At 36.9% G+C, this 25,172-nt stretch overlaps 2 protein-coding genes across 7 annotated transcripts in view; one reads left to right on the top strand and one right to left on the bottom strand.

Moving 5' to 3' along the window:
• The window catches only part of EFEMP1 (EGF containing fibulin extracellular matrix protein 1), a 1,044,090-nt gene that overhangs the window by 470,362 nt on the left and 548,556 nt on the right, over nt 1-25,172 (bottom strand). The gene's annotated exons all lie outside the window — the stretch shown is intronic.
• The window catches only part of CCDC85A (coiled-coil domain containing 85A), a 195,365-nt gene that overhangs the window by 162,556 nt on the left and 7,637 nt on the right, over nt 1-25,172 (top strand). For 2 of the 6 annotated variants that reach the window (XM_050754679.1, XM_050754678.1), the window contains exons 4-5: nt 18,889-19,023; nt 22,358-22,477. The exons of 2 other annotated variants lie outside the window; for them this stretch is intronic. In XM_050754679.1, the coding sequence (XP_050610636.1) occupies nt 18,889-19,023; nt 22,358-22,477 (255 nt within the window). The remainder of the gene's footprint in view (nt 1-18,888; nt 19,024-22,357; nt 22,478-25,172) is intronic. 2 more of the 6 variants (XM_050754681.1, XM_050754680.1) reach the window with 1 other exon arrangement.

Here is a 25,172-nt window from a genome sequence, read left to right as displayed (position 1 = left end):
ATACACAGATAATGTGCTCATTCGCTAGTCTAATCAGTGTTGGCTTTATGTGTATTTGGAGCGATAATATGCAGTCCCCTTAATGTTTCTTACTATTCTTTATATAAAATCATATATAATGAACATAAGAGTTCTAGTTTTCCCTAACAATATACATATTTTAAAAAAAGTGTGATAAAAGCTTGTGGATTTCTCTCTGGTTAGATCCAAAGAGCTAACTTTCCTTCATTTGTAAGTATGGTTCCTTTCAACCCTGAACATTCTGAGACCCGGTGTAAATAAAGACTTGGGCTCATGCCTTATACATTTGCAAACTACCAAGTCTCAGAATAAAGGCTGTTTATTCAAGAACAGATAGAGAGAAGCAGTGAAGATTGAATTGGTTGTATCTAGTTGGTGAAGAGGAACCCACAGGAAGTGCTGATGGAATGGTGATACAGCTGCCATGGCAGGTCATCACCCAGTGAATGCAGAGCTCTTTGTACTGCTATGTTCTCTGTGATACCCAATGAAGATCACTAAGCTGTCCTTTAAATCCAATGCAACCTTTTAAAGAGAGCCCAAGACTAGGAACAGTCGTATTATTTGGGGGAGATGCAGTGTTATTCTTAGGCATTATTTGAGAAGAAATAATTCTTAGGCATTATTTGAGAAGAAAATGCCTTGTGAAGGGTGGTATATACAGCCCAGCCACGATTGTAAACATAGCGTTACTCGGTAGACTGTGTTTCCTCAGGCCATACTGGCCCAGGTAAAGATCACCTGAACTTAGGCTATTCTCACCTGAGTTCATGAACTAATGTGAAAAATTTAAAAATATCACACTTAAACATATTTTAAAGGGACCACATATTATCTCATGTTGCATATAATAAACGAAGACATGACATTTCTCATATTGCGTACAATAAAAGGAGGCATGACATTTCACAGATGGAATTTAAAAAATTATGATGAAAGAGAATGCTAACATATGAAATGCTAAAAAATTAACTTTTATCTAAGTGTAATTTATACCCGACAATAGGTATTCTTTATTTTTAAATGTAGCATACTTTTCAGGAATTCAGTTCTGAGACCGGCCAAAATAAATTGTTATGACAAAGAGATGACAAAGACTTGAGGTATCACACATTACTTTTTTCAGTGTAGCTATGCTGGGGAGAGTAATGAAAGAGAAGCTGCATATAAATCAAAGTCATCTGTGCTTGTGATACACATAAAGAATAATATACAGAGGAAGAAAATGTTTTTTTTCAAAGGATACCTGATTTACTGGATTCATTCTGTAGACTAAAGCATCTGAAATAGCCACCAAGAAGTGGATGAGGCCTTTCTTTAGATTTTCTGGTTGACATAATGAAAGAATTGTAGGAGGCACACAGTGACACAGTAATGAGTGTAGCTTTTACCATTTAGAAGAAGCTCTTGTACATGATCTTTTAGGTTGAGGGCCTCCGAGCCTGTCTAACCTGGTAGCATGTTAACACATGACACTAATTAAAGCATGTTGGAGAAGCAGGATGAAGAAAGAGCATATTAAATAAATTATAGGCTTTCGTTTAATTGTTTCACTACTTAAGGGCCTTCAATGGCTTGGTAAGTAATTCTTACTAGAAGATGATTTAGGGTTTATTTTATAATTAAAAATTCTACAAAGTATTCTAACATCAATAATCAACGGAGTCTTTTGAAAAACAGCCCAGCCACAATTGGAAACAGCATTACTGAGTAGATTGTGTTTCCTCAGGCCACACCAGCCCAAATTGGGGTCACAGAGATGATCACAGTGTTCTCCATGGGCCCAACCCCTTTGAGTCTGCTTTTGGGATCTGTTCCCCCATCAGGTATATAAGTCTTCACCTACTGTTTTAAGTCTAGTCCTGTGGGTTTCCACACTTCACCCTTCCTGAGCCTGGCTGTTGACTGGCTACTGACTGGCTGCCACAGTCTGGCCATTCCCCACAGCTCCTAGGATTGGAGCTCCCAAGTTTTCCAATATTCTCTGGGCTGAGAAAATTCCCCCACCCTTACCTGGGTTCTACCCTATTCCAGGCTCCCAACCTTACCCAGGGTCTAGTGTTAAGCCCAGGAAATGGAGGTGGGAAGGAATACTTACTATTGGTCAAGACACAGTCTATTCAGAATTTTTTTTCCCCTTTGAAAGCACTCTATTCTCCTCAATTCACATGTGTCTACCTAGTCTATTTCTTACCTTTGGGAGAACTCTTTGTCCTCAAACTTCATAGTATCTCACAAAAATTTACTCACCTCAGGTATTTGTGTTTTCAGAAATGCTTAACTGAGACCCAAAATAATGAAACCCTCTTTCAGAATTTTTTTTTTCTCTTTACGATTTTTGTAACTTATATAATATAGGTTAGTGGTATAGAAGCAACCTTTGAATTATTATTATTAAAAAAGAGAAAAATAAAATAAGACAGCTCACGTCTTCACTTAAAGCCCTTGGATTACATTTTTTTGTTAGTTTTATTAATTTAACTGTTGTTCTTAGCAATTATATTAGGAAAAAGATTGAATTGAGAAATGTACAGATTACAGAAGACGTGTCAATCTGACTCAAATGCAGCATAGCAAGTAAAGGAATTGGGTATTGTCTTTTCATGACCTAAAATGCCTCTCACTTGCTACAGAACAACTTGCAAGGCAGGAGTTCTAATGTTTGACAGATAACAAATAACCAATAAACCCAGGACCAGATGGGAGCCATTCTGGACTTATATAAAAGCTGGCTCTAAGAAGGGAGGCTTTTTAATAGCCAAGCTCTATCAATTGTTTGTGACACCCAAGGCAGGTGTGTCTTAATGTCAAACGGGGATAATTCTTTTAATTTAAGCATTTTCATATATGATGAAATTTAGTGTCTATAACTACAGAAATGTCACAAGAGGAAAAGATAAAATGCACACTCAGAAATAAATCTAACCAGTACATTCGGTCACAACTAAATTGTGTGGGAATGATTGGTCGTTATGCTTTTGGGTGCCTAGCAAGTATTGAGTGCCAAAAGTTAACAGAAGCTACCATTAAAATTTGGATGAAATATTTCTGACAAAGAGTTTTAAACAAAGGGGACTTTATCAACTTTGTAGTTTGCAATGTTTTGTTTGGAACAAGCCCCATTCACTTTCTACTCATGTTTCTACCACTCTCCCATTTTAATACATGATTCTTTAACCAGTGAAACTCGCATGCTTTTGTTAGTAAGTTCTCTAAATGGTCAGATAGTTGGTGATGGCAGCCTAGGTTCTTTGCCAATGGAAAAGGGCTTTGGATTTGGGAGGCCGAGCCAGGTGGATCACCTGAGATCAGGGGTTCATGACCAGCCTAGCCAACATGGTGAAACCCCATCTGTACTAAAAATACAAAAATTAGCCAGGCATGGTGGCAGACACCTGTAATCCCAGCTAATTGGGAGGCTTAAGCAGGAGAATCGCTTGAAACTGGTATGCGGAGGTTGCAGTGAGCTGAGTTTGTGCCACTGCATTCTAGCTTGGGCAACAGAACAAGACTCCATCTCAAGGGGAAAATAGAAAAGGACAGGACTTTGGAGAGGTCATTTTAAGATTGAGCCCTAGGCCAGGCGCAGTGGCTCACGCCTGTAATCCCAGCACTTTGGGAGGCCGAGGAAGGCGGATCACGAGGTCAGGAGATCAAGACCATCCTGGCTAACATGGTGAAACCCCATCTCTACTGAAAAAAAACAAAACAAAATAAAAAAAATAGGCCAGGCGTGGTGGCGGGCACCTGTAGTCCCAGCTATTCGGGAGGCTGAGGCAGGAGAATGGCGTGAACCTGGGAGGCGGAGCTTGCAATGAGCCAAGATTGTACGACTACACTCAAACCTGGGCAACAGAGCGAGACTCCATCTCAAAAAAAAAAAAAAAAAAAAAAAAAAAAAAAAGATTGAGCCCTAAATAGCCACTTGTGAAGAAGGTGTCTCATGCAGTCTTCTGGGCATTGATTCATTGATTTTATTGGAGAGGATTCTCTTGGTTGGGAAACCAGTCATACTGAGCTGTTGTCACTTGAAGAAGAGATCAAGATAGGCATGAGAGCAAGTAGGGACAGCTGCCCTCAAATGTTCACTTAAATATCCACCATGCTCAGGATCTTAATATTGACAAAATTCATCAGAATCAGTCATGAGAGTGTGATAAGACATCTTTCAATTCTAGACAGAAGTATTTTGGGGTAGTTTCTCATGGCTACAGGTGATGCCATAATTTATTGGTAATAATTGGTCTTTAAAGCATTTGAAAATATTCAGTGGTTTTATCACATTGATTTTAAATACTTTTATTGCCTTATTAAACTATGCTTTTTATTTTAGATATATCTTTTGTGTTAATGTTTTAACGTTTTTTGAAGGCATGAGTCCTACTGGGTTTTCAGTGTGTGTTCAGTATCTTAAGTCTTTAGGGCCCAAGGAGAGACATTGTAGGTCATGGAAGGGATAGTGTCCATTTCTGGGTTTTTTTTTTTTTTTTTTTTTTTCTGCTATGCTCTTTTCTCTTAAATGATGAGGTTGTAGCCTGAAATGGACCTTTTTTTCTGTGAGAAACAGAGCTTATGCCAGAGCAGGATGGATATTTATAAGCATCTATAACCCTTACAGTTGGATCTGACTCAGGTTACAGACAGGGCACAGTACAATATGGAGACCAGTGTGTCATCAGTTGCAACCTGGTGCTTTGTTTCTGTTTCAAGCACTAACCACATCCTGAGTATCAGCTAGGGTCCTGGATACTGGCCCAGCGTTGAGTCCATCTTGATGATGATTCCCATTCTGACCCCCCATGGTTATTCTATTTTATAGGTGAGAGAATGTCACCTATTAATGGGCAGAGGCAAGGTTTGTGTCCAGATTTTCTGTTACCTCTGGTCTAGTATTTCTATTTTGCTCAGACTTGTCACGTGACACTTGTGTATCTCTTGAAGCAAGATAGCTGTGAAAATAACACTACCACCACTACCTCCACCACCATCAGCCAAAACAAACCTCTGCTGTAGTATTGGGGTCTGAATACTACAGATCCCAGGAAACCTGGGCCAAGAAACCTGATTTAGTTTTTAGTCCATCTGTTTTGATGTTTACCACGAGAGTTCATTTCTCTACTAATGTTTTATCCAGTTGGGAAGGTCTTATCCTTTTAGAACTCTTAAGAAATTTCTAGCTTCCAATAAACAGTTACTCAGCGAAGGACATTTGTCTATCACTTATTTTCCTGTTCATTTAAGCACCTTGCCTCCTTCTCCAGCAATGTCCCAGACTATTCCAATCTGTAGTGGCTTCTTTATTATCTATACCAGGGTTGGCAAACTTTTTTGGCAAAGAGCTAGGTAGTAAATATTTTCAAATTTATGGACCATATGGTCTGCTTCAGTTACTCACATCCTGCCATTGTAGTGTGAGAAGAGCAGGAAACAGCCACAGAGAACATGTAAATGAACAGGTGTGGCTGTATTAGGACAAAACTTTATATACAAAATAGACAGTGACCTGGATTTAACTCTGGCAGTAGTTTGCTGATCCCTGTTTGATACTAAAATAATTTATTCATCCATGTCTCTGGGTTATCTCTTATATGACTGTCTTTTTTTCTTTCTTTCTTTTTTTTTTTTTTTTTTTGAGATGGAGTTTCACTCTTGTTACCCAGGCTGGAGTGGTGCAATGGCGCGATCTTGGCTCACTGCAACCTCCATCTCCCAGGTTCAAGCGATTCTTCTGCCTCAGTCTCCCAAGTAGCTGGGATTACAGGCATCTGCTACCATGCCCGACTAATTTTTTGTATTTTTTGTATTTTTTTTTTTTTAGTAGAGTTGGGGTTTCATTGTGTTGGTCAGGCTGGTCTTGAACTCCTGACCTCAGGTGATCCACCCGCCTCGGCCTCCCAAAGTGCTGGGATTACAGGCATGAGTATGTTTTCTTTTGTACATAAAGACTTTATACAAATGCTCTTCCTAGTATTTGCTACTTATTTTTGCATTAGTTCAAATTCTTTGTCCTGTCATCCCAAAACCTGCTCTGGGTTATGAGTACTGGGATTTGAAGTGTGCTGTGATTTAACCAGCGTTGGTTGAGCAAGAGGCAAGGTATTTTTTTCTAATTAATCTCTTAGCTTTAGGCTGGAACTTTTTGGAGACCAGGATGCTTGCATTTGACTTGAAAAGGGAAGATCCTCCCACATAGAAGGGACAATTTTTGTGATATCATCGAATAGGAAATTTGTACTTTTCTGAAACGTATGTCTATGGTGATTGTAGGTACCCTTTAGTGAGTGATTGATTATATTACTTTTGTGTCCTGGCGATCTCTTCCCTGTCTTTGAGAGATTGGTAAGAAACTAACATGGCGCAGGCTTATCTTTGAAATAGATACCACATAGGCAGCAGCTTGGAAAGAACATGAATTTCTATATACACCTTCACAGACAAGTGAAACGCTAAATCTATGGTTTTCGATGGATGAAGAAAACCATTTCTGGCTAAGGAGGAGTCAGAAGTCAATCTCCCTTTTCTCTTAAGTGAAGGCACTTCATGAAAAAAGGAGAAACTTGCAGAAAAAAGTAGGAAGTAAGTGAATTCTGCATTTTTCAGTTTCTTCATATTAATATTCTCCCTTCACATGATCTTTGTCATATATGTGGGTTTTAGTCATTATGTATGTGTTCTTGGAAAGGAAAGGTGAAGGTGTTTTGGTTGGCTGTTTCTGCAGCATCTGTTCATTGGGAATCTGCAAGGTGCTTTCGAAAGGACAGAGGAGAACAAAGGCTAGTTCACATCTTCAGCATGTTTTCTGTGGGTCAGGACAAGACTTAGAGGAAAGTGAGAAGAATCGTCAGTTACTTGTCCTTTTCACCAGGACCGATTGACATCGGAAGAGCCAAATGGTGGAAGAGAGCTTAAAAAGATTAGCCAGTTTGATGTTCACATTGTATGCTATAAATACATGTAATTACTATTGGTCAATTAAATATAAAATACACTTTTTTTAAAAAAAGATTAACCAAATACATTCACAATGCTTGGTCAGTGACTGATGTCAACCTAGCAATTTTCAAGCCTCTCTGTAGCACTTAATGTTTTCAGAATGCTTTGCAATCAGACTTATTTAGTCTCCCTTCACAGCTACCACGTGAAGCTAATTGATAGGCCTCTCCATTTTAGCATTGAGGACAAGTGACTTCCTGAGGGTCAGGCAATGAGTGGTTTATGGAGCTCATTAGTCTCTGGGTTATTTCTCTCTTGAGTTAGCAAAAATGCTTTTCATTTTTTTTTTTTTTTTTAAAAGACATCTCTAACCAGCCTTGGGGAACTTACTACTGGTTAACCAGATTGTTTTTCAGGATAATACTATTGCAAAATTCTAGTTTTTAAGTTTCTTTTAAAATTTTGCTTTTCCTAACACTTTACAGTGTCACTCGTCAGAACTTTTCTGTTGACTTTTCAGAAAGTTTTGGCTGTATGTGTTAAGGGTTACCTTTACCTGGGTAATGCCCTCAAAATTTTTGCCATTTTCTTCCTATCACCCAGAGACTTTAGAAAAAAATAGACTGTGTTAAGCAAGAAGCCTTAGTTTGTGACAATAGTTGTGGTCAAAGTTTGTATGGAGAGATGAGATGAAACCACTTTTTATTCCAGTTACTTCTGCTCTCTATTATCCCCAGAATCTCTTATAGGCTAAACAGAAGCAGTGACCTCACTATTTGGAATGAGAAAGGTTAACATTTATTGTTGGTTTGGTACAGGAATATTTATTCAGTGGTAGATAATTAGTGGGCTTCCACTGCTTTTCTTAGCACAAGCAAAACATCCCTTAAAAATAGGGAGTAGAATTTCTGTAGGTCATGGAAGGCTGATGGCTTGCATTGGCCGTTCGTTTAATCTTTCACCCCTTGAGTCTTTTTTGAGCATCTCTTATGTACAGATGCTGTTTGAGAGTACAGTCTTGAATAAGACAGTTAAGGCCTCTGTCTCATGCAGCTTATATTTTAGTAGTTAGATTATTATCTTTAAAACCATAAATATATAATACATTACCCAAAAGAGGTAATCACTATGAAGAAAACAAAAGCAGGGCATAGAATAAGAGAGTGACTAGAGTAGGAGCATATTTAGGAAAGGCCTTTCATCTGAGGAGACTTGAATAAAGGAAGTATGGCATGGAAAATAATATTTCTGGAAGTGGGAACAGCAAGGATAGAAGCCTTAATTAGGAATCAGCTAGACACAAGTTCAGAAACAGGGACAAGGCCAATGTGGCTGGAACAGAGTGGGTAAAATGGAGAATAAAAGGAGATGAAGTTGGAGAAACAGAAAGACCCTGTGTGCCCTGTTGACCAAGCTCAAGCGTGTGGATTTGGATATGAGTTGACGGAAGGCTAAATTGGAGGATTTGGGCAGGGATGTGATATCATCAATTCACGTTTTTGAAGGATCACTCTCCATGTTGGGTAAAGACTAGACTAAAGAAGGTAGAGACAGGGAGAGGGGTCATTGGTACACTCATTAGGGAGCTAGCTTGGTAGTCTAAGAGAGCTGACAGTGGCTTGAACTCAGTGGTGAGGAGGGGTTAGACTCACAGGGTGTTTTTAAGTAGAGCTAAGAGTGCTTAATGACAGATGGGATGTGGACTGTAAAGGAAAGGGACTGCATGTGGCTTCACAGGTTGGGTACTGACAGCCCCAGAAGGAACAATTCACTGAGACTATGCAGTGAATGGCAACCCAGGGATGATACGAGTGTCAACCCTGGGAAGAATTGAGGATGACTCCTTGCATTTTGATCTCAGCAATCATATGATTGGTGGTGCTGTTTACTGAGATAGGCAAGACTGGGAGGAACAGGTTAGGAGGTGCAGGGGAATCAAGTTCTATTTTGGACATAGTCAATTTGCGGTGTTTTACATCAACAAGGAGATGTCACATAGAGTTGGATGTGTACATCTCAAACTCAGGTGAGCTATCAGAGCTGGAGATAAAAAACTGGGAAGAACGAAACATATATATATATATATAAACTATGGGACTGAATTCCCATTCTTGTCAATGAATGTTGAGGAAAAAAAGAGAAGAGGTTTGTGGACTGTATCCTGGACACCCCAAGATTTAAAGAGAGGAGCCAAATGTGGACTGCAAAGAGAGACCCAATTAGCTTTTTCTTTTCTTTTCTTTTCTTTTCTTTTCTTTTCTTTTCTTTTTAAGATGAAGTCTCACTCTGCCACCCAGGCTGGAGTGCAGTGGTGTGATCTCAGCTCACTGCAACCTCCGCAACCCAGGTTCAAGTGATTCTCCTTCCTCAGCCTCCCAAGTAGCTGGGATTACAGGCCTGTGCCACCACACCCGGCTAATTTGTGTATTTTTTTTAGTGGAGACTAGGTTTTGCCATGTTGTCCAGGCTGGTCTCGAACTCCTGACTTCAGGTGATCTGTCCCCTGGGCCTCCCAAAGTGCTTACTTTGGGATTACAGGTGTGAGCCACTGCTCCCAGTCCCATTTAGATTTTTTAGTCTCCCAGGGGTGCAGATGATTTAGGAACTTACTTCAATGGACTGACTCTGCAAAGATGTTTTATATTTTGTTTTAACTCTGTGTGCCTTAGACTTATCCTTTTGAATATGATTCAGTTAAATGAGTGTATATATAGTTTGAATAAAAAAATCTTGTTTTCCATCGTAATTTTTTTTTGTGAGAAGGTAGGGCACAGATAAACATATATTTAAAATATCTTTATTTTCTTCCTTCCTAGTAAGAACTGGTTTGTGACAATAAGAGCTCATGCTTCCATGATGCTTCCTTTTGTGCTTTGATGATGGTCTCACTGATGGTGGATTTCATTTTTTCCTGCCAGAGATTTTACTACTACTAAGTATGCAGAGGCCACGCTGCCCAGATTCATTTTGGCTACTCTCGTTTTTGTAAACATTTAAGCATAAGATCATTGCTAATGCTCCATGATAGATCTTTCAGCAGGTGGCATGGGTGGACCTACAGCCTAATGGGTAGCTGTGCTTGTTTGTATTATTGTATGTATCCTAGAGAGGTAGCTGTCCTTGTAAGAAACTGACTCTTCTTGCTTCTCTATTAGCATCTTTCTTGTCTTGACCTTCCTATTTTGCATCGGAGCTTCACATACTAGAAGATTCATCGAAGAACTTAAGACCCTTCTTTTTGCCAAAGCTAGGGCAGCAAACACTACCTCACAGTGGAATATTTCTTAGTCAACCCAGCAAAGATTTATTTTAAGTCACTGTTTAGTTCCTGGGGCTTTAGCTCAGTGCATGTGTTCCACTGGGCCCTGATAGCATGCTGAGGTGTTTAACACAATTATTAATTGGCTCTGGTCTGCAAGTCAGATGCAATGTTAATTAGCATTACTTCTTTGCCATTGCATCCATACTGGCAATTCAGTTCCATGCCCTTACGCTCTCTGTCCTACTTGTGCTTTCCTTTTCTCCCTTTTAAAAAATAAGCCCTACACCTGAAAGTATTCAGATATGTTCTCAACAGCAATACCATCACCTTTTACTCTTTAATACCAGCCTGATTGAAAAGGAATTTAAAAGTATCAGTCTTTTTCTGTAGGAATTTCAGTGTTTCTCACTGGGAGTTCTATAGTTAATAAAAGTCAAGTATTAAGCACATAGACTCATTGCCTAGAAGCAGTTGCCTATGTTTCCTAGGTATTGTTTAACAGCCTCTTTTTTCTTTTTTTCAACCAGGCCTTCATTGTTATTCTTTGTCTGCTGTCACTCTGGCTGCAGAGACACTAGGTGTTTGCTGTCTTAGCCCTTTCAAAAGATATTAATTCTTTTCTTCCTGGGGTTTGCCCTTTGTAATTTTTGTAAAAAGGCATCCTGCTAACCTTCTGTAATTACTTTTATTTCATTTTATTTTTTCTGGGAACTATATTTCTGTATCTGTAAGTTTCACCTGGAGGAACAGGTATTTCAAAATTACTTTCTTTTCCTTCCAATAACATTTTATTGTTTGCAGAGATATTTTCATTAGTGATGCAGTGAGCACTGGATGAAGTTAAAATCATTTAAAATTTAAATGTTTTGCAAACTCTCTTATTTCACATGTCAGAAGAAAACCTTTTGGAGGGTATTTGTGACAAAGAATGCTTCAGGGCTTTGCATTATTAATCACCTCTTTGATCTTGATTTTAAAAATCTGATGAAGGAGCTGGGTCTATTACTTCCCCCAGTATTTTCTATCCTGGTTAATAGCATGACCGTTTAGTACCTAACCAGAAAGCTGATAGTCATCCTGGATAACTCCTTCAACCTCGCTGCCTACATTCAAATAGACATTAAAGCTCATAGGGTCTTGCCCTCTAATCCATCAATATTGTCCTTTTAATTTCTTCTGCTATTTTGCAGTGTAGGCAATAAGTAATATTTTTTCCCTTCAAATTCTTTGTTGATCTCCTAGTTGGAATTTCCTCTCAGCTAGTCTGGCCCCTCCCAAATCATTCTCCACACTACTACCAGATCAATCTGTCCACCACCAATCAGTTCCTGTTACATCTGTGGCTCCACATAGAATAAATTTCAGATCCTTCTTACGGCATGGGAGATTTCCCATGCAACTCCTGCATGTCATGCCATACTCAGCTCTTGCTACTCTGGGCCTCACATCCTGTGCTCACATCCTTCAACTGCAGGCAGATAGAACTAGTTTTCTTTTCCTGAACATGTCAGCAACCTAAGACTTTAGGTTCTCTGAATTGAAGCTGCTTACCACATCCACTGTGACTCCACAGACATCATTCTCAGCCATTATTTGGCATAATAAATGAGGGGTGTGTGAATTAATATTACTTTCATTTGTTTTTAAGGATAGATACCCACATTTTATGTAATGGTTGCAGCCACAGTTATGTACCTAGAGTGGAGAAGGTCAAATGAGCACAGAGCTGATGTTAATCTGGTGTGTAGTAGTTCATCTGTATCAGTTATTAATATTTACATGCTTCTAATCCAATTCCTTTGAAGGCTGCTGAGCCATTCCAACCAACCTGACCCTCCATAGGATCATATGGATCTCTCTGCAACCCAGGAGCTAAAGAATGAGTGCATAGACTAGAAGGAGACTTCTGGGACCCAAAGAAAGAAAAATCACTCTGGGGTATAAATTACTGAAAACATTACCAGGCCCACAGTTAGTATCTTTAAAAAAACTTTTTTTACATTGATAGATAAAATTATGTCTTTACTGTGTACAACATGGTGTTTTAAAGTATATACACATTGTGGAATGACTTAATACAGCTAATTAATGTATACATCACTTCACATAGTTATTTTTGGGTGAGAACACTTTACATCCACTTTCTTAGCATTTTTTAAGAATGCAATATATTATTAACTATAGTCACCATGCTGTACAGTAGATCACTTGAAATTATTCCTCCTGTCTAACTGAAATGTTGTATCCTTTGATATTTCCTTCTCCTTCCCAATCCTCCCAACTCCTGGTAACCACCTTTCTCTAAGTAGAAATCAACTTTTGTTAGATTTCGTATATGAGTACAATCATGCAATATTTATCTTTCTGTGCCTGACTTATTTCATTTAGCATAATGTCCTCCAGGTTCATCCATGTTGTGACAAGTGACAGGATTTCCTTCGTTTTTTAGGCTGAATAGTATTCTGTCATATATAGATAGCACATTTTCTTTATTCATCCATTCACAGACACTTAGGTTGTTTCCGTATCTTGGCTGTTATGACTAATGCTGCACTTAACATGGGAGTGCAGAGCTCTCTTTGACACACTGATTTTGTTTAATGTTAATGTATACCCAGTAGTGGGATTGTTGAATCATATGGTAGTCCTACCTGTAATTTTTTGAAAAACTGTTTTCATACTGTTTTCCATAATAGCTATACTTATTTACATTCCCACCAGCAGTGTGCAAGGGTTCCCCTCTCTCCATATTCTTGCCAAGATATCTTTTGTCTTTTTGATAATAGTTATTTTAAAAGGCATGTGATGATACCTCATTGTGGTTTTAATTTGCATTTTTTCTTGATTAGAGAATTTTCTGAATTTTTGCATATATCCCTTTGCTATTTTTATGTCTTCTTTTAAAGAAATGTCTATTCAGGTCCTTTGATCATTTTTCAATTGGGTTGTTTCCTTGCTATTGAGATGTTTGAGTTATTTCTATATTTTGGATGTTCACCTAGCATTTTAGGAGCTCAGATTAGCCAATTTTAGTAATCTTTTAATGGACAGCACTTAAGGTAGTCCTAACGTGGTAGGAGCTTAATGATTGAGAGCTGTTATGTCAAAAACACGCCCTTAAGAAGTCCTCTGACCGCCGAGGAGTCTGTACATAGGCTACAATCCTTCACCACATGTGATGGAGAGAGTAGTTGCCTCCCTGGTCCAGATTTCTCCTTCTTATTTCTTTTATCTTTTACAATTTAATCTCTTTTTTATCTTTTTATCTATTTAATCTTTTGCGATTATCTTATAATGCTCTCATTGGCACTGAGATGTTTCAGGTGTCAAGGCCCCCACTTCCATTTGCTGGCAATTTTATTCTTTCCTAATGTGACTGCTTCAAGTTAAGTGCAGAATCTTTGCCCAGCAAATTGTTAAGGAAGCTTTATGATCTTCTATAACTTCCACAGAGCCCCTTCTGCCGATTGTATTCTCTATGTGGGATTGGTGTCACGATTTTCTAGGTACTGTAGCATACTATATGTCTCTATCTCAAGAACTCTTTTCTTTGGACCACTGCCCTGTGGCTGCCCACAGCGTATCCTCTTTCTGCTAGTGTTGTTACAGTAGGATGATATGGGTATTTTCAATTCTGTTTCTTTTGTTAGAGTAATTTCTTATTTGGGGGTGGAAACGTGGCCACCTTTATACTTAGACCACTTGAGCACTGAAGCTTAAGGAGTTTCCTTCTAAATCCTTTCAAGCTCCAAATCCTGTGGGCAACATGTCCTCATATGCAAAATCTGCTATAGAGCTGTCACCAGAAATTTTGCTTTGCAGTTTCCCAACATAGTTCTCTTTCTCTAAATCAGGGTTTCTCAACCTCAGCTATAGTGACATTTTGGGCTAGACAATCCTTTCTTTGTGAGGGGACTGTCCTGTGCATTTTAAGATATTTAGCAACATCCTTGGCCTCTACCCACTAAATGCCAGTAGAAACTGCATAGTTTTGACAAGTAAAAATGTCTGCAGGCATTTTTGCCAAATGTTTTCTCTTGGGGGCCAAATCACCCCCGCCCCTGTTGAGAACTGACACTCTCAATAATAAACATGTGGACATAAATTGACAAGTTATAAAATATGTTGACAAGCAAAGCAAAAACATTCATGATAAGGACAGCAAATGCTGATAGAGCACTTATGTGGGCCAGACACTGTTTTAAGAGCTCTTTCCATGTAAGTTTCCAAACCCATAGAGTGACTGTACCATTTTACCATTATTATTTACACTTTATAGATGAGGAAACTAAGGCATGGAAAGGTCATATAGCTTGTCCAAAGTCATGCAGCTCGTGTCAGATCAAGAATTTAAACTCAGGCACTGAGACCCTGGAGTCTATGATTTGAACTCACTGTGTTTCTCTTTCAACAACAATTTGTTGGAATAGGTATCTATATGCCATTGCATGCAATATCACCTCTGATAGTTACTAAGTTAATGTTTATTAAGTGAATAAATGAATGACTATACATCCAGGGAATTACTTATTATTTTAAATCAGCATTGAATAGATTCTTTAGTTAATTTAAATGAAAAATGCACTTTTCTTTGGACATAACCAACTAAATATTATCATTAGAGTAAGGCAAGAGGATCTTAGCATTTCTAAGCCTATGCACAAGAATCTCTTGGAAAGGGTTTGCTAAGGTGACCTTTAAAGTCTCTTCCAATCAGAGCTTCTATTTATGTGCTAGAACAGTTTTACAATATGTCAGAATGAAGATTGGCCAAACTGAACAAAATATTATTTCCCTGATTAGATTGAGCAAAGCATCTGCCTTGCCCTGTAATAACTGAAAACTTAATTTATCCTCCCCCTTAAACTAGGCATACACACTGATGAGGTATTAAGCATTGTATGATAGTTTAACCAAGTTCAGGAGTTATAAAAAATTAAGCATCTTTAAGTAACAGGAAACCACTTTAGCTGATCAATCTTCAGGCTTCCATAGTTGGCCTTCTATAGTGAATGAGAGGGCTGGGCTCTCAAATTTGTTATAAGTGCATTACATCTGATTTATATCAAAATGAGAAACTATTTTATGTAACACTACAATATTACTCTATTGAATGTGATTTTTAGTCAATTGGAAATATTTATATAGTGCATATATATTTTTATGTATACACATACATATGTACATATATGTATATGTATATGTTCAATAAGAAACCCAGTATATTTGTTTTCTATTTTTCTGGCATGCAAACAAAACTTTTTCTTAAGAAGCATTTTCATTAAATTAAAAAATTTCCTTGACTTCATTACTAGTGAAAACAATTTAAAGGATTTCTCTAGGAGCTTTATTTTTTAGGTGATTTTCCCTATTGCAGAGATCACACATCAAATTCTGAGTGATCATCATTTTGTGATTCATGTATTTTAGATAACATATAATATTGGACATTTCTTAGTGTTTTTTATTATTTCTATGAGGAACAGTAACAATTCATGCAAATTTGAGAAAAGAAACATGACTGTAAAAAAATTAAATGGTCTTTTTTTTTGCAAAATTGGTTTTTGTTTCCTTCATTTCCATATATAACTCATTGTGAGCAATAAGGGAAAGATAAGCTATAGTGCCTTAGAGAACCTTGTGCATCTTTAAATAAATAGATGAGAACTATTTGTTATTAGAATGGTCATAGTTTGAAGAGAAAATGTTGCAGATGTTGTTGTTGAAAACTTCATGTTGATTTCATGTTTAAGTACAGAGAATTTTATACCCTGTTGAAGTTTGAAGAACTAACCAGAATCTGACCCTGAAAGTCCTGAGGACTAAAGGTTCTGACTCATACTAAACCCATGCAAATGCCCATATGTGAATTCATTTGCCCATCTTTATGCCTTTCAAAGTCAGTAAGGTAAAAGTCTTCAAGTCAGGCTGACTTCTTCTTCTTCTTAGCTTAAAACATAGGTCACTTTATACTTTCTTTATTACTGAGGTTTCCAACAAACAGTTCTTGGGGACTTTTTCTATTCATCGTTCAAGAGGAACATTTATGTGTGTCTGAAGTTTGCTGAGATGCCTGGTGAGTCAGAAGTACAGTTTGGATTTCCCTCTTTTTCTTCCTTTCAGTACTTGATTTTCACTTTTCCCTCCTCCTCACAAATTTTCATTTTCTGAAAAACCCTACACTATTACCTCTATAGAAGTTTCCAGAGTTTTCAAGGAATAAAAACTATTGACTATAGTACAGTTATAGTGAAACTTAAAGAGACTCAGTGATTCATAATTCTTCATATTCTTTTATGATTTCTATGAGTACTTACCACAGAGTAAGTAATCTATAATTTACTTCCCACACAATGTGAGTGTTAAGGTCACTCAGGAATTCTTTTTCACAAACTTGGAAGTTTAGAAAACTACAGAAAACAAAACTAAGCAAAACAGAATTCTTCAGAAAATAGGAAGTGACAGTCTTAACACTGTTTGGAATTGTTCTTCCAATTAGTGACCGGAATCTGAGTTCCACCATTTTTGAGCCCCAAAGTTGCCAGAAATAAGTTTAATGACTGAATTACTGAAGGCTTCTTATGTTTTATGAATCCGTCCTCAGAAAACACCATGTTTGGCAATTGTAGGCCTGGCGAAACACTAAGCCTTCATTAGTCTATAAATACCATTTTGATGTAGTTATTAAGTCAAAGATGATGGCTGGCCCAGAACACATTTTTCTGTATACCTACATAAAAAAAACTATATGCCGACCTGGGAAGAAAGTTAATTAATCCTGGTTCTAAAAGAGTACTTTTTCCTTTAAAATGGTTATATCGTCAGTTTATTCTTCCACAAAGATCTGGACCCTGTTTATTGTCCCCGTTATGAAATTAATAATACTATAAAATACATATTTAATGTGTTTTAAAGGAACATTTTATAATACTTAAAGTATAGCTATTGTTTTATGTAGTATCTACTTTCTGAAAGTTGGAAATGATCGTGAATTCTTGACATAGCAGCTAAATGGTGCTCTTGCCAGCTGGCTTCCAAGCGGTCATAAATCCTACCTTAGATTTCATGGGTATGATGATAAACTTTGTTACAATGGAGAGGCATTGGGATTTAGCCTTGCTATACATTAAGAAAGAATGAAAGTAGAATTCCTATATGTTTTACTCAGTTGTTAAATCCAAAAAAGGATAAGATCTGAGAGGTGCATGTTACAGAAATAATCAAATTCAGATACTAGATCTCCTTACTTGTAAAAATAACTATAAAATTTGCATTACTCATTAATGATCATCTGAGAAATAGAACTATGCAGATTGGGGTGGGAGGTGAGTATTAAGCTGTGAACCATATTATAAATTTTTGGAGATAATTCTTTTGATGATGGAAACAAATAAGACGCTACACATGGAATAATTATCAAAAGAGCAATGTTCAAATTAATGTTGCTATGATGAAATTAACATTATGACCCAAGTGCAGATATATAATTGCCTCTGTTATATGTGAGAAATAGAGTATGTGTGACTTATTTGATAGGTAACTGGTGCCAATTTAATAGGTTCAGAAAAGAGTTTTGTGAGTACCAACTACTGGTCATTATTTCTTCTCTTTCTTACTTCACTTAAGACCATTGTGCCTTTTCTTTCTTCAACCTCCAAAAGTTAGAGAAGAGTGAAAATTGGACCAATACTATTCAGATATAGAGCACTAACTTCAAAAAAAATGAATTGATGAGAACTAAAATTTTATGTCCTTATTTTCAGTCTTCTAAAGTCAACCTCAACATTTAGGCACAATAATTTAAATTATTAAAATTAAAATCCACAAAATGGTGCCAAAATTATTAAAATTATTTTCTTATTCCATGGGACATAATATTCTTAGTTATAGGTCTTAGTGAAAGTTGGCAGGAGAGGAAATCATGTTCCAATAAGTTCATTTTGTTTCTGATCATTTAATAGGATTATATAGTTTGGTGATGGAAAAAGCTAAAATTAAGGACCTTTTTCTTTTCATTTCAATTATGTGATGGCTCTAGTTCTAATAAATACAAAAAAATTTTAGTTAACTTATTAATAGAAAGTTTGATAATTATGTAGATTTTCTATGTAAAATACTTATTTTAATGCAGTGATGACCTCTTAGCTGATTATATACTCTTCAATATGCAGACATTTTGTTAAAAATTTGGTGCAGTTTCAATTTTCTGAGTATTATTGAATATGTATACCCAAATTGCACTTCTTAACAAAAGGGCATAGTGCTGCCAATTGTATTTCAAATAACTTTTGTTAAGTTCTGAAGTTATGTAGTTTATTTCTATATAATATCCAGGTAAGACATAGTATTATTTTATGCTGGTAAAACCCATAAAATAAAGTTGTTTAAGTACCTTCAAGTTTTTTCTGTAATTTTGACTTTATCATCTACTTTTTGATAGAATTGATAATGTAGTTATATGTTTACCAGAAACTTAAATCAGGATTAGGTCTAATATATAGGACTTTAGATTGTTTTTATTTTAATTTTTTCCCTAGCTACAGGTGCATGTTACAGCTTGCCATTGTGGTCATTGTGGTTCATCTCATTAAGCTTCATGTTCTATCTGCTTTCTTGAGACTTGGGAAACAGTATTTTTCTGAGTGATTGTACCATATTGTTCCAAATATAAGGCCAGCCAGAATAGAAGGCAACCTCCAACTAGAAACAGCTCAAATATGGAGAAAGGCTGGGGGCCCAGAGCCCGGCGGGTCTTGCAGTGGTGGCAAGGGTGCCGAGGAATAGGACGATGCCTGCCCACTCTCCCGGTGAGTGAAGATGAGTCAGCTGGATGCATTTGCTTGTGCATAACCAGATGACTTCTGTTGCTAGAGAAAAAGTTATACTGGGGGGTAGAAAACAAGTTCATACACATGAAAGAAAGTTGTATGTCTAAGTCTGGGGAGGGAGGATGGGAGTAGAATTTTTCACCTCCTAAACAATTTTCTTGTTTTTTCCCCCCACATATGGGGGTGAAAGTGGAGCAACCCCATGCAGGAGAGAAGAACAAAGGTACCCTGGACATTTCATGATAAAAGGAGTTTAGGTCAGTGGTCCTGAAAATCATATGCCTCTAGACAAGCTCAGAAAAGTACTCCTTTGCCCTTTAAAATTGTCTACTGACAGAGGTGATGCATGCACTGTGTGTTCATATGTAGCTTGAAAACAAGCCACTCAATCTGGAAATCACATTTCCAGTTTTAGTAAGATTTTTCTCTTTTTAAATTCCCTGTTTGGCTCAGTAGCATATATTTTTAAATAGTTCAGTGAAATTATATTAGTCAACTGAGAGTATATGTAAATTGAACCCTCATAATTCTCCCAATATTGGTCTGATTCCACTAAGTGCATAGAAAACTAACATTTTATAGTACTAAATGAGATACAATAGAATGAGGTGCTTCATTCTGTTATTGCAATCTAGAACATTATTTAACATCTGTTGGAACTAAACTTCACCAGGCATTTGGTTACCTTTATGGCTTCACAAAAACAAAATAAAATATAAGCCTTGATCTTTCTGGTTGATTTGTAGTCCATGGCTCCCAAAGCTAGTTTGAAGTATAACTTTCATCCCTAAATGATGAATTCCGCCCCCCCATACTCTAGGCAAGATACTATTGTAGCCCCCGCCCTTTTTTTTAAGGAAACTACTTTCATTTAAAAAAATGTGTGATTTTGAATAGATATGGCCACAACAGGACTTTGTTTACATTTAAACAATGGAAAATGGCTCAGATGATTTGGTTTAAGGATGTTGTTTACATTGATTTTTAGAAGTTCTATTAAACCCAAATGCCCTGAACGATAGAGGCCCATGCATGGTATTATTGATATGCTTATCTTTTTACCAGGTCTGGAAAGAGAACCTTTGAAGCAGAAAGGCTGGGCAGAAAAGGATTTGAAAGTAAAAACAGGAAGGAGGTAGCTCAGAGTGGGAAGGTTTATTGGCTTCTAAATTAGAGGAAATATGACTTTTAAGTCAGAGGAAATATGGCACTGCAGTGGTGGGTCCTAAACAAGAGGTTTGAAGTGAAATCTGTGTAACCTGAGAAATCTTTGGGAATTGTTCATAAGAGTGGTACCAGGAGGAAAAGAGAAGAATATAGGACCAGCATTACTCAGGAAAGAGGAGCTTCCTTTTATAACTCCTGAGTTTTGGAACCATTTGATTCCAAAGAATCCAAAGTACAGAGGAAGAAGATGTCCAAAATGTAAGGGTGGGTGAAGGGCGTGTCCCTTAACCATCTTTAAACTTCAGATAATTTCCCTTCCATTAGATGTATTAGGCATTATTGTGTGTGATTTGATCTGGGTTGCAAATATAGGAAAATAAATTTTATAATTTCTTTTCCCACAGGGGATTGGGGCTGTTCTAATTGACAATCCTGTTTCATCACCTGCTGTACATTTTAGTTTTAGTAGCAATGGAGGACAGAAGCAGAAGAAACCACCTAAGTGCCATATCCTACTGCTTCCCCTCCTTGTTGACTAGTGAGGCTGGGGGCAGGATCTGACTGGATTGTAGAACTCTTTGAGCAGGGAAAAGAATGTGGCCTCAGTAGGCTAGTGAGCTGGCAGGGGGAGTCTTTGAGGACATAGGAGAAATGACAGCAAGAAAGAAAGGGAGAAAGTCTTCCAAATTGCAAAAATAATAATCTGCAATAATAATAACATTAAGTTAATAATAATAAGCTTTCCCTATAAAGCATGGTTTACATGTAATCCATACCTATAATTGCTGGGTGCAGATTTCTCCTCTTATTTCTAAAATGTACATCATAAAAATTCTCTTGGCTGAGCATAATTGCTCACGCCTGTAATCCTAGCACTTTGGGAGTCTGAGGCAGGAGGATCACTTGAGGTCAGGAGTTCAAGACCAACCTGGGCAACATAGTGAGACCCTGTCTCTGTGAAAAAGATAAAATGTCACTAGGCATAATGGCACATGCCTGTAGTCCCAGATACTCAGGAGGCTGAGGTAGGAGGATTGCTTAAGTCCAGGAGTTGAAGGCTGCAGTGAACAATGATCGTTCCACTGCACTCCAGCCTGGGTGATGGAGAGATTCTGCAAATTAATGTTCCAAACTACCATTGTCTCTCTCTTTATGAATTCTCATGATACACCTTCAGTGACTCCTCTTCAGGGTATTAGATTGATAGAATCATCTTGAGTGGAGCAATTACTTATCAATTAGTCATGAAAAATTCTGTAAATAGGTTGATAGGCAGAAATTAAAATCTCAGATTCCCTAATAGTATAATGATCTATCTATGTAAAAATAGATTTGGAAAATTCCCATGTGACTGCTTTTTCCAGAAGAGTAGATAACTGATACTCTCTTTTTTTTTTTTTTTTTTTTTTGCTGATCCATTAGTCTTCCCCCAAGCACCCTTTAGAAAAAGTACAGATCCTTAGGGGAAATTTCCAGTTCTTGTACAGAAGAATGTGGCCTGCACATGTCAAATTAATCATGTACAGGTTCTAGTTTCTCACCAATTAAGTTGAAGAACCACTAAACTAAAAATATGTAATTTATATCTATTATGTTTTTCATCTTTAAAAAAGACCAGAAAAGGACAATTTTCAGTTTTTAAAGAAAATGTTGAATTTGGATAAATCTTTTTTGAAAATGCTTTATTATAGGTCTTTCCCTCAAAAAAAGGTTTTGTGAGAGACACAGTTTCTCCAACACAAGAATGTGATGTGTCTGCATATTCTGAGACATATGGAATATGGCATTTGGCTTGCTGAGTGAGCATGTTTAACTCAGCTATGGAGTAACTCATGAATTTCCTACTCTTGAGTATCTTTGAGTTTCAAAAATCATTCTTGAAATATGTTTAAGGGCCATTCCTTGGGGGTGGGGCATTTCAGAGATGGCATCTGGCAATGTATTGAGGTGGCTCTTCATTATGTTTTCTTGCTGGTCAATCAGCAAGTGTGTTCCAATGAACAGACTGATAGCATTGTAGAATAGGTTAGGAAAAAGTAACAAAATGGCTAATTCTCATTTAGTAGTGAAATTGAATACTGAATGACATTTTTGTAGTTATAAACGACTTTTGTTTTAATAACAAAGTTGTTGATTTTCTACTAAGGGTTCTTTTAGGTTGTCATCAGGGGCTGATGGGAGTAACAGTTCACCCAACTCTGCAGCTAGCTTCAGTGGACATGCCACACCTTCCCAGCAGCCTGAACCTGTGGTACATTCTCTTAAGGTAACCAATCGTGTGCAACCATTTATCCAGAGCTTCAGTTGTGTTGTGGCTTGTTCGCTGTAGTCTAGTAGTCCTCACAGTCTTGCTTGAACCATAGATATTTTATTTTTTGACTCCTTATGGTGTAACTTTTTAAATCTTAATTTTTGAAGTATGATTTTAATTGTTCTAAACTGACAATGAGTTTGAGTACTTATGGTTGAATCTCTAGTTTTATCATTTTGTTTTGAGTAATGTGATTCATATCTATCGGCATCGAAGTTGAAGTCTGTGCATGTATATCCATATTTGTAAAAAACTGTGATAGGTATTTTATGTGCAATGTTTGTAGCATGGATGTCTTCAAATATAGGGAGTTAATAGTTGGTCAGAATATGGAAGGATACCACATTATTCTTTCTTGATGCAATTGAAGTACATTATACAACTTAAATAAAGTAATGAAATAAATAAAAACTTAGTCTTTCCTCTTCTAAGTAGAAATTAGATTCTCAAACTCCAGTTAATGCCCCATTATAGAATAATAGAAAATAGATATATGGTCTTATTCAGAAAGCTACTTTACTTTTGTGTCTTTCTTCACGTTTTGCAGTGATTTCACAAAAATTTGCCTAAAATTTGTCATCTATTTTCTTTACCAATAATGAGCTTTCCAATAAGTAAAATTAATGAAAAATCAGGACCATAAGTACAACAATAGTCAATATAATAATATAAACAATATAATAATATAAACAATAAACAATATAAATATTTACCTATCTCAGAAGAAACTAACGCAGGCAATAAAAATCATCTTAAAATTGAGACGGTTTCTTAAAATTTTATCAGTTTCAGAATATGAAACACTGTCTAACAAATCTATCTATAATTTCTAACATGTAGCTTTGATCAAACGTTTCTGACCCATAAAACAGGTAGAGTGCTTCCATTCTGCTTTTACCACATGAGTTTCACAGCTCTTCTTAAAACTGTTTCAATTTCAAAATGATTTATCATCAGCCTGAAGATGCACTCCTCTTTTGGAGTGAGCCGCACTTTCTGTGGCTTGCACAAAACAAATACATAGATGAGAACTTCAGAATGTTTATTTCATTTTGAGATGATTAAGTTTTAGCAGAAGATTTTGCTCCCTCAGGATATTTTGCTTTAGCTTATACAAAATGAATTTGCTTTTCCTAAACATATACTAATGATTGATGAGGGAAGGTAGGGCAACCATGCTAGTGGCCATTGACAATGCACTTGGCATTTTCTGTCTTTGTTGGGATAATTCACAAAGTGAGCAACTGAGAGGAATTCCTGGGAAGGCACAGCCAGTGTGAGGGGGCACTGCTTTGCCTCTGGTGGGTATTGGTTTATGGACTGTTGAGTAGTCTTGTTCTCTGTGGCAGCACTTGGATGAACTTTAGCATGAATCAGGCACTAGCTATCTGAAAAGCCTTTTAGAAGTAGAAAATGGACCAGAGATTGGCTTCTATCTTGTAGTGTTATAGCATCTGCACACACTCCAACAGCAGCAGCTTCTCCTCCTATTCAAACTGTTTGAAAGCCATTTCAGCCTGTTGCCTTATTAAATGGCAATTGTTATTTGAATCAGAGCAGCATAGTGAGTCACACTGAAATCTTTTCCAGATTTCTCAATGCAGCTGTTAGTGTGGCCTAAAAGGAAGGGGAGGGCAAGGAAGAGCTCCTCAGTTTTCTCTGAATTTAGTTCTAATTTATACAATTTTATCTCTGGGAGGCTGAGGTGGGTGGATCATGAGGTCAGGAGTTCGAGACCAGCCTGGCCAACATAGTGAAACCCCGTCTCTACTAAAAATACAAAAAATTAGCCGGGTGTGGTGGTGGGCGCCTGTAATCCCAGCTACTTGGGAGGCTGAGGCAGGAGAATTGCTTGAATCTGGGAGGTAGAGGTTGCAGTGAGCCAAGATTGTGCCACTGCACTCCAGCCTGAGTGACAGTGTGAGACTCCTTCTCAAACAAACAAAATATATACATATATATAAAGAGATATATATATATTTATGTATATATTTTGAGAGAGATATATTTATATATTTGATATATATTTACATATATATTTTGATATATGTATTTATATATATTTTGATATATGTATATTTATCTCCCTCTCTTGATATATATATATATCTCAACCAAATGTCGTTGGTTGGCAGATAAGTGATACTGAGCAACTAAAACATCTTTATTAGAAAACTGGGGCCCTTGAATATCAAATGTGTTTGCTTCCATGAGTTAACTGTGTTAGGACACAGAAATATATACAAACATCATTTTTGGGAAATGCATCTTAAAAAGATTTCAATATAAGAAAAAGAAATTGTGGCCACTTGACATGTTTTGTTTTTGAGAGCCAACTATCTAGAGCTGATTTATTTCATGAGATTTGTCTATTCTGAAAAGAATAATTAGTACAGTGGCTCAGTTTCTCACTTTCTGACAGATTTTATAGAAAATGCTAGGCTTTATAAAATCTATGGTCATGGTTTGTGGGGAAATGTAAATCACTGTAAGAAATTAGTACATTTGTAATAACACTATATTTTTCTTGTTTTAAAATTTATGATAACTATTCATTGGAACTTTACTTCATTTAGTAAAAATTAACTGATTTGAAGTACACTTCTCTAAGGTGCATTACAAATCAAATTTGTAGGTAAATGAGCTTGCT

Source organism: Macaca thibetana, chromosome 13, assembly GCF_024542745.1.
Source record: "Macaca thibetana thibetana isolate TM-01 chromosome 13, ASM2454274v1, whole genome shotgun sequence".
Taxonomy (NCBI): Eukaryota; Metazoa; Chordata; class Mammalia; order Primates; family Cercopithecidae; genus Macaca; species Macaca thibetana.
This window is presented reverse-complemented; position numbering and strand designations above follow the sequence as displayed.